A 14,299-nucleotide genomic window follows, 5' to 3' on the forward strand; every position below is an offset into this window, starting at 1 on the left:
GGGGCATCTAACCTCCGCTAGCTTAGCTGGATTTCTATTGTGAAGCTAAAAACAGATTTCAACTCTCCTCTATCAGCTTCCGGGTCGGGGAAGTCCCGACACAACAATTACCACGTGCGGTTAGAAATGCTCAATTCCGTTCTTTTCCCTGTCCACTCTCGATAATAACTGTTATAAACTGGCAGGTAAGACACATATGAACTTTGATTGCTTTTCCATGGAGTCATAATCATACATTTTCATCCATGAGCCGCGGAACTCTACTGGACTCGGTAATCGTGTCGTCGGAACTTCCCGTCAACAGGAAGCTGCTGCAGAAGAGTGGTAAATTTAGTCAGCTTTTCAGTAGAAATCCAGCTAAGCTAGTGGAGTTTTAATGCCCCGGACTATGTGCTGAGACCCTATTTGTACTGTTGCTGAAGTTTGGTGCTGTTCTGAGCATTATTTGTGGCTTTTTGGTGGCAGTTTATATTTGGATCCATTTACTGCAGTGTATTGTTGTCGTGCGGTCGTTTCTGAGGTTGATAAAACTCCATATTAGCGGTCTGCTAACTTGATCTCTCGAGAGGGAGTCTAACACAGTTTCACGTTGTGTTAGACCATGGATTAAATGTAAATATCCCTTTAATAATATGCTTGAATGATGGATTTCTTGTCATAACAAGATCAATGCTTAAGTTTGTTACTAAGGGTGACGCTGAGCCAGCGCCCAGTACGTCACCAAGTCCATCAAGCACCATGTCATCTGTAAAAGGCTTGTTCCATTGTTGAAAGAGGCTGCTCATTTGATTTGTTCCTACTAATAAATGGTATTTCGTGATACAGTCATTTTGTAATGGGGTGGGGGCTCAAAATAAAATTCTGCTTAGATCCCCAATTTGGCTAGGGGTGGCCCTGCTGCCAAACCTTCCTAGCCAATGAACTTCTTGCACCACCAATTTGATTGAATTTTTTATTGTTTTTCTGAAACTTGGCTGAACTCCAATGCACCTGCTGTCCTCATCTAAATGACATTTCCTCTTCTTGCAGATGGGGAAAGAGGGAAAGGGGGGTTAGTTACTATTGTGTCTAAGGCCTTTAAGTGTAGGCATTTGATGTTTGTAGCTCTTATGAATATCTTACTACTGTTTTTAACTGTCAACCATATTAAAAATCACTGTATATATTTGGACAGTTCCAAATAACTGTCCAAAGTTTAACATAGATTTTTCAAAGCTTTTTATATAATATGAATACAAATTACAACAAAATTCTTAGTGTTCGTGATTTTAATTTGCACATGGATTTAGTCACTTGAACATCTTGGATTCATACAAGTCTATGGACCAACCCACAATCTTGTTCATACTTTAGATCTGGTTGTTAGTTTTTTTAGTGAGGGCTGAACATTGGAACATGGAAATTTCATCAATGATTTTAAAATGTATTAGAAATATGACATTTTACGTTTTTATTACAATCTGTTAAAAATATTCTTTAACTCAATCACACTGATTACAAAACAGCCTCAAAAGTCACCTGGGATACCCAGAAACCTATTTGATTTGCATAGTTTAGTACAACACTTACTACAAAATGGCTCAGTGGTGTGTTATTGAGAGGACTGAACCAACTGAATATGTAAATGATTAGCATGATGAGGGAAATAAAGTATTACAGTCAGGAGTTGACAATGAGTAGAACAACTCCACAGGTGTGAAGTGATTTTGGTGAGATGATGCCATTAGATAGATAGATAGATAGAATTACTTTAGATAGAATTACTATAATGATCCCAGACTGGGAAATTATTTTAAATTAAATTTTAAATGGGAATTTATCTTAAATTATCCAAGTGACCCTCTGCTTCCGTCCAGGCATGTCTCCTCTGTCAGCAGGGAGCTGATGTCTAACCATCTCCTTTGGCTCTCATTCGACTTAATACTCAATGGTCACTGCTTTTGTCCTCAGGTATTCGTTCAGAGCCTCTTGTCCTGTTGGAGGGACATGGACACTGTCAGTAAGTATGGATATCAATCAGGACAAACTTGAGTACTTTGTCCAAATTCTACAGACAGATGTGAACCACTGAGGAAAAAGGGATCACACAGACTGATGTTTGTAATTCAACACAGTGAACAGCTGTGGAAATACTGTCATTTAATGGAGCTACTCGCCACCATAAAAAATCCACACTAGCTTAAAATACAGTGAAACGGCCAAGAGCTGGTCAGTATAACAGTAGTCTTATTTGTAATGTAGTACAATGCAGCATGTCAAAAACTTCTCCATGTCTGTTGAGTATTGTTCCTTAAACCAGCTCATCGATGCTCAAATGCCAACATCTGGACTGGTGAACTGTTAGATACACTAAGCTCTGAGTACTGCTTCAGAGTTATATAGGAGAACTGCCAGCTTTAATATTTTTGCATAGCTTTGTAAGTCAACTATTTTCTTTCTACTCAAGTACACCCCAAAAAATGTATCAGGATACAGAAGGTAGGGTGCATCTTCTAATGGATGAGAGGTTAGCTAACTGTGCTATCTAATGTTACAGCAAGAAGGACGCCATTCATTTTTACCTCCCACACAAGCCTCTCTTCCATGAGTAGACACACACTTCCTTCTGCCCAGTTATTCGGTTTGACAGGTGTAGTTTGGTAGAAACAAACTAGTGTCTACATAAAAATGCCCTGAGCAAATTATGTGGATTATCTTGAGTAACCAGGTCTTGATTTCTGGAAAGAGACATTCATGTTGTGGTTTTCAAATGTTTGTTCTTTTTTACGTTTTGAACAATATTGCCATCTTGTTTGATTATTTTCAAGAGAAGGCTTTACAGCCAATATCTCTAAAACTTGGCAGTTCACACCAAAACAATGTAAAAAAACAAAAAACACTTCATGTAAGCGTTTTTGATTTTGGGGTGAACTGTTATTTTAAATTCTCTTCCATTAAATACCTCATTCATTCATCTCAATTTATCTTTCATGTTAATCTTATTAATCCAACATTTGTTAAACATTTTGTGAAATGAGAAGATTTCTAAAACTCTACACGTATAAAATTTCTAACTGTTCTCACATTTCTTTCTTGTACAGTTTAAAGAACTAACATATTAATAAGTTACCTGTAGAGGTGGTGGCAGGCAGATTAAAGCCAACTTGAAGATGGTTCTAGCTACATATTTAGTATTCAGTCAGTTATTGACCTTCTCAAGTGGTAATAGTCTTCTCCAAAATATCGAACCAATCGTTAGTGGGCCTGCCTTGGCCTTAGGGATATTTTTCCTTCCTCTTTTAATTGAAATTCTTTTAATGTACACGAATAAAAGAAACCACATTGACTCAGTGACAGCAGCAGTTTCTTTTACCAAGGTCTTTGCCAAAGCCAGACTGTTTGAAGCCTCCGAAAGGCGATGCCACGTCAGTCTTGTTGTAGGTGTTGACAAACACTGTGCCGGCGTGGAGCCTTTCACTGACATACAGAGCTTTGCTGATGTCTCTTGTGATAACACCCGATGCCAGACCATACTCTGTAGCATTGGCCCTTCTCAGGACATCGTCCACCTCGCTAAGGAACAGAGACAGAGAGGACACAGGGAAGGAGTGAGAAACAGTGGAAAAAATAAGAAAAGACAATGGGTGAGTTAGGTGATTAGGTTAGGTTAATTGGTAAATGAATGAATGAAGTAATCGTAAGTTAGTCTTACCCGCACTGGAACTTGGAAATGATCATGATCGGGCCAAACGACTCCTCTATAGCGATGAACATGTGGTCTCCAACATCAGTAAACACCGTGGGTTCAAAGAAAAAGCCTGGAGGCAGACATTTAACAAGTCATCTGTCATATCAAAGGTGAAGCTCACTAAACTGTCAAGCTTCAGTGCAGATAGCATTGCCTTACCTGGTCGCTGCACTTGTTTGCCACCACAGACCAGTGTGGCTCCCTCCTTGACGCCATTCTGACAGTACTCTACCAGTTTGTCTAGATGGGCTTTGTGGTTCTGAGGGCCGTGGTCTGTGGAGCGGTCCAATGGATCACCGATCTTCATCTTCTTGACCTCCTCAACCTGAAAGACAAGACATCCAAATAAGACGACCACAAAAGGTAAAGCTGCACCCTGTAGATCCCAAAACCCTAGTAAAGTCAACATGCAAAGGATTTTATGATTAGAAATCTTTTGTTCTTAAATCTGTCTTTCTCTCATTCCAGTATGTGGGTCTGAGTGAACTGAATTCTATTTCTGAATTTCAATCACATCTATTTGACTTTGTGTCTGTTGTTGAGTCCTGCTGTCCTCCTGGCTGCAGTAAGACTGGCTCAGTGAAGCTAGCCTTGTATAGCTGCTGTATATTGGGAAATAACCGCTTGACAAACAATTCATATTATGACTATGTGACTATCAAGAAATGTGAAATGATAGGTAAATATCAGTGCATTAATTGTTTACAACCCAAAGTTTAGTCCATCATCCTCTGAACAACACAGGGTGGCGCTGTAACACACAAGGTGTTTTTTTAATAGATTATGCTGGATTTCACTGAGAAGAGTTTTTTCAAGTAGGTTTTCTATGAGTGAAGTTGGATGAATACACTAAACTATACATATAGAAATAATAATACAAAATGATAATACAACACATTGTAACTTATATCTGAAAAATGTATGTAAAATTCAATGTACTCATTTACTTATTTATTTATTATTATAATAAAAACATTTTATTAGTGAAAAATATTTATTTGTAATTATCTTAAATGATTTTTATCAGTCTGTTTAAGGTGGCTGTATCATTCATTCATGCATCACATGTAACTGTGGCAGTGATCTCAACCACCATCACTGGACTAGCCTAAATACACAGATTAGCTTTAGGGTTAAAATTTGTATTAGCTGACAAGACATACAAGGTAGTTATTGTTATTCTCTGAGTGAAGTAAGCATGACTCCTCAATTCCACTGGATGCAGGTTTATTTTTGTGCTGGTGAGAACACAGAGTTTTTTATTTTCAAAATTAACCAGCTGTTATGTTGTTATTTGGGTGTGTGACTTCCTGTGTGCTTTGTGCTGAATTTGGCTGAAATGTGCGTCGTGGCTGTGGCATTGGCCAAAATAGAATTCCTGTGTATCTGCTCCGGAGGACTGCCAGAGTTGGGACGTGGCAGATACGCAGCACAGTCGACCCGGTGGAAGTTAACATATAGAATACAGTCAACCCTATCAGCTCCGCTGCTGTGGTGGTGCCCTGACAGAGAGGACGTATCTTGTAGAATCAAGGGATGAGGTTCTCACATTTTTGACTCTTCACACATTATAAATATGTTAGGAATTGCGTATGTATGGTTTGGTATATACATCTGGCAACAAATATGTACAAAATTAGTTGTTTGTCCATTTTTCCCTGAGAAGTGAAAACATTGTGACTGTTCTTTTCTAAAGTGAAACTGCTTTGCTTCCAAAACTCACGAAAACCCCCTCTGAAGATTTACGTGTGTTGGCAGTGGCACTAGTGACAAACTGTACAAATCTAATGATCTCATTTAGAAAAACATACTGACAATAATTTCAACGCATCTTAAATATGACATACGCAGAGAACAAGTATATGTAGTTATCTATAAAAAAAAAAAAAAACAGGTGTAATGTAAATGATCTTATCTCTTAGGGACTAAGTCTTGACATGACTCAAGTAGTTCTGCTGGTTATGTCTGGGGTTTGCAGTTACACAGATTTCTAAGCCTGTGCTGAAATTTCTTATTGAGCTTTATGAGCAATGTGTAGCGGTGACAGTCCCAAGCTGTGTGTTTTTTTGTTGAACCAATATTTAGTTCACTGAATAATACGTGTTGCCTTGCTTCTGTCGCCCTTACAGTCTCTGTGAAGTTTGATTATCTCTTTTTCTTTTGTACTGCATTATATAAGAGGAAACCACACAGATCACAAGTGTGTACATTACAAATGGGATTATTATAAACTGCATATGCAAGGAAGCAGAAACATAAGCACAAATTAAACCAAGTGATCTTAAGACTTAACTATAGCTCAAAAAACATTTTGATAAATCAGATGACACATGCACTTGGATAAGGATGAAAAATGTATAAAATGCCACCAAGAAGCTTTTGCTGTTCAGTAGGGTGAATCAAATGTCAAACATCAGCAGTGTGAAGTAAGAAGACACATACCACTCTTTTTACAAACTGGTCATGAATGGTGTCCTCAACAAACAGTCTGCCAGCTGCAATGCAGTTCTCTCCCTTGTTAAAGAATACTGAGCTCATGCCCTGAAATGCAACCAGAACACACAGTGGTTTTCTCTTCAACTGTCTCAATGTGTGCAAAAGAAACAAAGATTATGCTCCCATGAATGAACTGACCATGCGCACAGCTTTGTCCATGTCACAGTCACTAAAGATGATAAGGGGAGACTTTCCTCCCAGTTCCAGAGAAACCTTCTTTACATTACTGACTGCACAGCTTTAGACAAAGAAAACACAGGTAGACAAGGGTGAGAAGTCATGTTACATTTTGTTTTGACAGAGTTTTTAAAAAATGTGCATAAGCCCTCACCTCTTCATGATGTGTTTGCCAATCTCAGTGGAACCAGTAAAGCCCAGTTTACGGACATCAGGATGGTCAGACAGGCGCTGTCCCACCAGAGCACCTAGGAGAAAAGGAGGAGTTTGATAAATATATATTTGGTCCGTGTATCTTTTGGCCATTCGATTTTCCTTTCAGGAATGGGTATTAAAAAACAAAAAACTAATGATTATTTGATTTTAGTTTTAAAATACAGAAAAATATATAAAGACAAGGCATTTTTCTTTTTCATGGTCAAAAAGAGATGAGCGAAATTTAATATATTTATTATATAATATTTATTTAATATATTTATCAAATACCTGCATAAGTTGTCAGTAGAGGTTTGACCATGAACAAACGCAGTTTGATCTAGATGAATAATACTCGGTAAAACCCTTTCAAGCCGTAGTCTTAGAACCTTGGCAATGATTTTGTAATCTACATTAATAACTGAAATTGGCCTATAAGAGGCACAATGGAGAGGATCTTTATCTTGCTTTAAGAGAAGGGTTATAGATGCCAAACATAAAGACTGAGGGAGCCTCTCCTAAAACAGGCATTGATCATAGCAAGAAAAAGAGGCAATAAATCATTTGAAAATTGACTAAAAAACTCAATTGGCAGGCCATCTAAACCTGGTGATTTGCCTTTTTGAAGTATTGCCATTGCCAAGATATATCTTTTTCTAAACTTTGTCTATCAACTTGTGTTAAAACAGGTAGCAAAATATTATCCAGAAAGGATTTACACTCATCCGGCTCAGATGTAGAGGTATACAATTCAGAATAATATGATTTGAAGACACCATTCATTTGAAGATGGTCCACTGTAATGGACCCATTTTGTTTTCTAATTTTAACAATTGCCTGCCATTTCCCCTTGTTCTAAATAAGATTACTTTGATTTCTTCAATGCCAATTTGCTATCGTATGTATTAATGGAGTTATATTTCAATTTAAGATCATCTATCTGCATTAGTAAATTGGGGTCCTTGGTTAAATAGTGTTGCCTCTCCAAATTAACTATATCTTGTTCAATGCATTTCAACTCATTTTTTGTTTTCTTTTTTTTTTAAATGAGGAAAAGGCAATTACACATCCTCTAACATAAGCCTTCAGTGTGTCCCATATTATTAATGGGCATGTTGCACTGTTTTGGTGCACCTGAGAAAAAGTTTCTAAATGAGCCTTTATATAAGTTGTAAAATCCTCTTTTGAGAATAACATAATATTAAATTTCCAGGGTTTGGGATTTGACAATAGTTTTACAAATTCTATTCAGAAACTCAATGCAGAATGATCTGAAAGAATCCTAGCGTGTTAAAAGCAGTTTGTAACTTTTGAGATAACATTAACTGGAATAAAGAAAACATCTATTCTCGAAATTGTACTTATTTTTCACATAGATATGGTGGTAACCAATTGCTTTAATATGTAATTGTACTTATAATCACTTAGCTATCATGCAAACATGCCAATTAGAATATTACATGGCCAAAACATGTATCAGGCACCAGTGTTCCTGGTCTAGGAGGAATACAAAGGAGTTATGGTCATTTTAAGGACCTGATGGCTGCCACTTTCAAAATGGGGCCTTTCTTGGAGTCAAACTTTGGTAAACTTTGAGCATGTTTTTAAGTTAGGGGTGTCAAACGATTAATTTTTTCAATCGCGATTAATCGCATTTTGTCCATAGTTAACTTGCGATTAATGGCAATTTTTTGGCACATTTCTTTCTGTTCTTTTTTTTTTTTTTTTTGGCCTTTTTTATGGCTTTATTGATAGGTCAGCTGAAGATATGACAGGAAACAGGGAGAGAGAGAGAGAGGGAGTGACACGCAGCAAAGGGACCCGGGCCGGGAGTCGAACCCGAACCCCATGTGCCTGCAGAGCCTCGGCACATGGGGTGCGCGCTCTACCAACTGAGCTAAACGGTGCTTTCTGTTCTAAATGTACCTTAATGTATTTTGTTCATGTTCTTAATACTTTTAACAACATAAGAAAGGGAAAATATGCTTGCTTTATGAAAATGTTTATTCAACACTTAAAATCATGCACTTCAAATAAAAGGCTCAAAAAATATCCCCTCACCCTAAATGGGATCAAAACATGGTGATGTCAGCTTTTGACGAGGGGGGCGGTGGGCTCTCTGCATCTGCCGTGTGTTTGGCTTGCAAATGATATTTTAGACTCGACGTACTTCAGTAGTAACTCATTTCATGTCGACAGTACCTGCAGATAACTTTTGTCCTATGGACCGAACCATCTGGCAGTGTTTTGAAAGTGAATTTGCCGTTCATAAGTCCTTTCTCCATTTACTTTCACTTTCGCTTTTCAGTCCACCGTGTTTTTCCCGAATGCCAACCCTGCTTCTTCTTCTTCTGATTCCCTTTCTTTTTCTTCTGCCACCCTCTGGATCAAGACTACAGGTGCCACTGACGGCCGTAAATCAAACAATGCGCGTTTTTTTTTTTTTTAATACTGAGCATTAATCGCGCGTTAAAAAAATTAACAGCGTTAAAAGGATGTTGCGTTAACGCGCGATTAACACGTTAACTTTGACAGCCCTATTTTAAGTACATCTGATACTACCATAAACCATTGAGAAACCTTTTGTTAGAATTTTTTCAGGGTCAAACCATATTTGCAGCTGACCAAATGTAGGTTTATGGTTTTGTACAGTGGAATTTGACTTGTTGGATTCTTTGCTGCTCAGCACCTGATTATTTAAGGAAATACCTGCTGACTATTAAGTACAGAAGGAATCTGAAGAAGCAGCATGCCAAACGCATAGTTGGCTCCTTTTTGTCTTAATGTAATATATAACAAAATAGGGTCAATCTGTTCTTGTGTGCGCTGGAATATTAACTTTCTTCCCTTATGTGAAATCAAATATTTGGAATTTGTCATATGTAGGCACATGTCTTGACAGTGCCAAATTTGGTGATTTCACCTCTATCAGAAAAAAAACTTCTCTGGGGCTTTTGTCATTAATTAATTATGTCATTAATTAATTATTTGTCAACGTCAGGCTACAGTGACCAGTGGCTAAGTGTGTGTTCCTACCTGATCCAGGCAGAATGTTAATCACTCCTTTGGGAAGCCCCGCCCTTGCTGCCAACTCAGCAAACTTCAATGCTGTCAGTGGAGTCACCTGGAAACAAATGACTTGTTTTTAGCCACACTAGCAACTGAAGAGGGTTTGCAATGTCAGTCTATCAGCAGGTCCACTGCTGTGGTCGAGAACTCTGAATTCTCTTGAGAACTTCTGGGTGGACTGCCATGACTTTTGTTTAATTGTTTGTGTTACCAGGACGATTCATTCTAAATGTATTTATGTTTTCAGTTTCCACTTCACAACATCTCATCATCCACTAGAGAGATCAGCACAAAGTTGGATTCAGATGCAATGGTTACTTGACAATGCATCACAATGACCTCTAATGCCACCATGAGGTTTATACTTGTTGTTTCGACCAAAGTGTCTTGACCAGTATTGGATGGATTGCTGATAGGTGGCATATCAGTTCATGTTCCCCTTCAGGATGCATTGTAATCATTTTCTTGATTTGTTAAAACTCAAGCCATTATCAGTTAAAAACTGCATTGTTTCCAGTGCTCTGGTTTATGACCCATCCTTCAGAATTCATGAAATTCCCATCCAACTCGGCTTTTGTTAGCATAATAAAATAGTAAACTAAGATGGGGAACATGTTAAACGTAAACTACGTTGGATTTTCCTTTACAAAAAGGGAAATGATGGATAGACTTGCACAGAAATAATTTATGACTCTTATGACTTGTGCATTTTGTGATGAGTTTATATTTGCAGAGTACCTGCCATCTGTTTATATATTCTTTTTGTTTTACAGTGTTTATTTACTGAAATGTTTGTGTGTTAACCCTTAGAAAGTGGTGTTTAGTTCTCAGCCGATAACAGTAAACAGAGTATAAGGGTAACCAGGTAACATCTCAGGTTTGCATGAATTTTAGCTGCATTCACAAAAAATCGGCAGGGTTGAATGGAGGTTTGTGTCTGTTCATTTGTGTTGTAGAATGTAACTACCATGACATAATGTGCGAATAACATTTAATTTTCTCTGATTCCCTGCTTTGTTCTCACCAACGCTATTCCCTCTCTTCATTCACTCTCTATTGTGTGTTGCAAAATCGATAATCAACTCATGCCTGTGTGGGAAACCTGAGAGGAAAACCTTTTTTAAAAGTAAGTGTTTACAGCTCACAGTACTTTTGTAGCTTCTAATTTAATCTATTTAGGTTCTCTCATCATGTTTGTACTTTCAAACATCAGCTTTGTTCAATGTTTTCTTTGTGTTCACTTTCAGCAGTTTCAGGAGTCATGCTGGGCTAATGCTGGTGCTGCTTTTATTGTGAAGACGTTGAGAAATGAAACATGCTCATAACTGAATAAGCAGAGCCACTTTGTTAGCAGTGATTCTTCGATAGTACTGTGGTAGCGACACAAGCACTTCATTAGTGGAGGACACACCTTCATGCAGGTAGCCCAGTTTTGGTGGAAAAACAAATCCCTGCCACGTCAAGTCAAACTGAGTAGAACCAGGCCGGTAGATGTGGTGGAAAAAGAGCACAAGTTACTTGACCACTGCTGCTTTCTCTCTTTGTGTCTCGCCCCTTGAGCCGGGGAGGATAGGCCAAATTTGAAAGGTGTGTGTACAAACAGCAACTGACAGATTCTGCAGAGTACCACACCTTTCATATTTACCTGCTGCTTACTTCCGTTAGCCATGTTAGCCCCGTCATTGTGTCATTATGAGCAGTGACGTGGCTAACAAGGCTACTAGCATGGCAGAGGACTCTTAGTCTTGTTTTCATTCACTCAACAGGATTACTGTGGACTACACTGCCATGTCTTTTAGTCTTGTCTGGACCGACCGCCAGCGTGGAAGCTGACCTGAGCAGGTTTGAGGACAACTGTGTTTCCAGCTGCCAGACAGGCTGCTGTCTTCCAGGCCAGCATCATAAGAGGGTAGTTCCAGGGAATCACAATGGCACACACTCTGAGAAGAAAACAGGAGAGGATGCAGGTGCTTTTTTTCAGCTGTAAAAAATATCCTATTCATGTAATACTGGAAATAAAACATTGGGATGATTCTGTTATTCAAGGTAACACCTTTAAGCCTCATATGTTCAAGATTGTTTTTGCTTCTATTCCCATTTTACTTACTTGGGACAAAAAAGAGAAACAAGTGAATGATATCTATTTCTACTGAAAAAAAACCACTCATCCATCTCTCACCCTATTGGTTCCTTCTTGGTGAAGGTGAGGTTACGGTTGGGCCTGGCCTGGTTGATGGGGATGGTGCTGCCCTGTGAAAATATAACATAATTTAGTATTTCCATGTATGTATGCATATTCTATAAATGGCTGGCCACAATCTACTTTTATTTAGTGTTCAAGTTTTATCTGACTTTATGAGTGTCACTCTCTTACTTGGATTTTGTCACACCAGCCAGCAAAGTAGCGAAAGGTCTGGATGGACATGCCCACATGAGTCTTTAGGGCCAGAGTGTAAACAGCTCCAGAGTCGATGGCTTCAATGGTGGCCAACTCCTCCTGGTGCTCCTCCATCAGGTCAGCCAGCCTGCGGGTGGGTGGAGAAGCAGAGGAGAGACAGGGTCACAGACATTATTGATTGTGCTTGAAAATGTGGCAGCATTTCATTATTTTTCTTTGTCCAGTTGTACAGAATGACCTAATTACATTGGGGCTAATAGTATCATTGAAGTATGTTTTCACAAACAGGGAACATCAATGAAATGAACGGTATGTAATTTGCTGCCATTTGGGGTCTTCAATCCAAGCAATGAGTACAAACAGTTATAGCTTGATGATGGTGTGAAGTAGTGTGGAATCATGGTAGTTGCTGTCTTCATTTTTAAACCACAATTGCCAATGAAAATCTATTTGACATGAGGCCGTTCTTGGATGAAGTCCTGTTTTAACATGTTATATTATGTTAAGTCATGTTCCCCAACTTTCTTCCTCACTCTTTTTTATATCATCTGGTGTTTACCCAGTAGTCATGGTGACGGAAATGAAACAGAGAAAATTTCTCTGGGTTGAACACTGAAAAAAAATTGATAATTTAAGAACACAACTCTATACGACATCTATAACAGGACTTGACATTTAAAGTAATTTTAATCCAAAAATACTGCATATTATTATATATCTTTAAATATTAAAGACAACTCTAAGATAAGACGACTCGGCTGTTGTTTGGTGTATAAGTGAGGGACAGGAGGAGGAGTACAGGGCACTGGTAGACAACTTTGTGGAGGGGACTGGACCGAATCACCTGCGGCTGAACATCAGCAAGACCAGAGAGATGGTGATAGATTTCAGGAAGAAGAGGAAGACGGCTTTCCAACCTCTGTGCATTCTGGGAAAGGATGTGGAGGCGGTGGAGGATTACAAGTACCTGGGTGTTACCATCAACCACAGACTGGACTGGAGATCTAACACTGAAGCTGTTTACAAGAAGGGAATGAGCAGACTTTACTTCCTGAGGAAGCTGAGATCCTTCAACGTGTGCAGCAAGATGTTGGAGATCTTTTATCAGTCTGTGGTGGCCAGTGTACTTTTCTTTGCTGTGGTTTGTTGGGGAAGCAGCATCGGAGCCAGCGACACCAACAGACTCAACAAACTGATCAGGAAGGCTGGCTCTGTGATTGGCTGCAAACAGGACACTCTGGAGGCTGTGGTGGAGAGGAGGACACTGAAAAAACTGTTATCCATCATGGATAATCCTCTCCACCCTCTCCAACTCACACTGGTCAGACAGCGGAGCACCTTCTCCGGAAGGCTGCTTCAGCTTCGCTGTCGTAGCAACAGATACAGGAAATCTTTCCTGCCACAATCCATCACTTTATACAACAACTCTCTCACCTCTGCCTGACAGAGAACTCTGGTCTCTCTACTGTTTTGTTTTATATATTATTATTGTTATAGTATATTTTGCATATTTTGTTTTGTTGTATATATTATTATTGTTTACTGTTTATAGCACACTGTGCACTGTTTATATACACTATGTATATATTGGATTCTATTTATTTTATGTATGAAATGTTTTATTTGCTGACCCACTACTGCTGTAACAAAATAATTTCCCAGTCTGGGATCATTAAAGTAATTCTATCTATCTATCTATCTATCTATCTATCTATCTATCTATCTATCTATTACCTTCAGTTAGACCTACTTTGAATTTTACTTGTTAACCAATTGATGTTCCCACCAAAACACACTGGATATGTCATAGAAGTATAACAAACACATTAAAAGCATTTCCTTCTATATTAAACATTTGCAAAACTGATATTTTGGAATATTTTAAAATATTGTTTACATTCTTCATTGCTTCCTACAAGTTTCTTTTTCACTATCATTCTTGGCACATTGCTACAATTCTTAGTATGTGGAATAACATGGACCTGACAGCAGGATTGTGAATTGTGGTGCCTGCGTGTATTACTTTGTACTCACACCTTAGATGCAAACAAGAAACAACTCATCCAAAATTCAATAACTCCATTAAGAAAAAAAGGTTACTAGCTGTCATGACAAGATTAAGCTGATGGGGTTCTTCATTCAATGACTTGTGACCTGGATGCATGGTACTCACAGAATAAGCAGTTATGGTTTAGTATGTGGCCTACAAATTTGCGTTGATATTTTGCCTTGAGAGC

At 38.5% G+C, this 14,299-nt stretch overlaps 1 protein-coding gene across 1 annotated transcript in view; it reads right to left on the minus strand.

The window, feature by feature from the left end:
* Positions 1–1,250: 1,250 nt before the first annotated feature.
* aldh1l1 (aldehyde dehydrogenase 1 family, member L1) overlaps positions 1,251–14,299 on the minus strand; it is a 66,154-nt gene continuing 53,105 nt past the window's right edge. The window contains exons 14-24 of the mRNA XM_030419652.1: positions 12,039–12,189; positions 11,844–11,914; positions 11,499–11,604; positions 9,632–9,719; positions 6,555–6,648; positions 6,362–6,461; positions 6,170–6,268; positions 3,887–4,052; positions 3,692–3,797; positions 3,353–3,552; positions 1,251–1,973 (exon numbers count right to left, since the gene is read on the minus strand). Of these exons, the coding sequence (XP_030275512.1) occupies positions 1,918–1,973; positions 3,353–3,552; positions 3,692–3,797; positions 3,887–4,052; positions 6,170–6,268; positions 6,362–6,461; positions 6,555–6,648; positions 9,632–9,719; positions 11,499–11,604; positions 11,844–11,914; positions 12,039–12,189 (1,237 nt within the window). The 3' untranslated portion in view covers positions 1,251–1,917. The remainder of the gene's footprint in view (positions 1,974–3,352; positions 3,553–3,691; positions 3,798–3,886; positions 4,053–6,169; positions 6,269–6,361; positions 6,462–6,554; positions 6,649–9,631; positions 9,720–11,498; positions 11,605–11,843; positions 11,915–12,038; positions 12,190–14,299) is intronic.

The sequence above is a fragment of the Sparus aurata genome, chromosome 6 (assembly GCF_900880675.1).
Source record: "Sparus aurata chromosome 6, fSpaAur1.1, whole genome shotgun sequence".
NCBI lineage: Eukaryota > Metazoa > Chordata > Actinopteri > Spariformes > Sparidae > Sparus > Sparus aurata.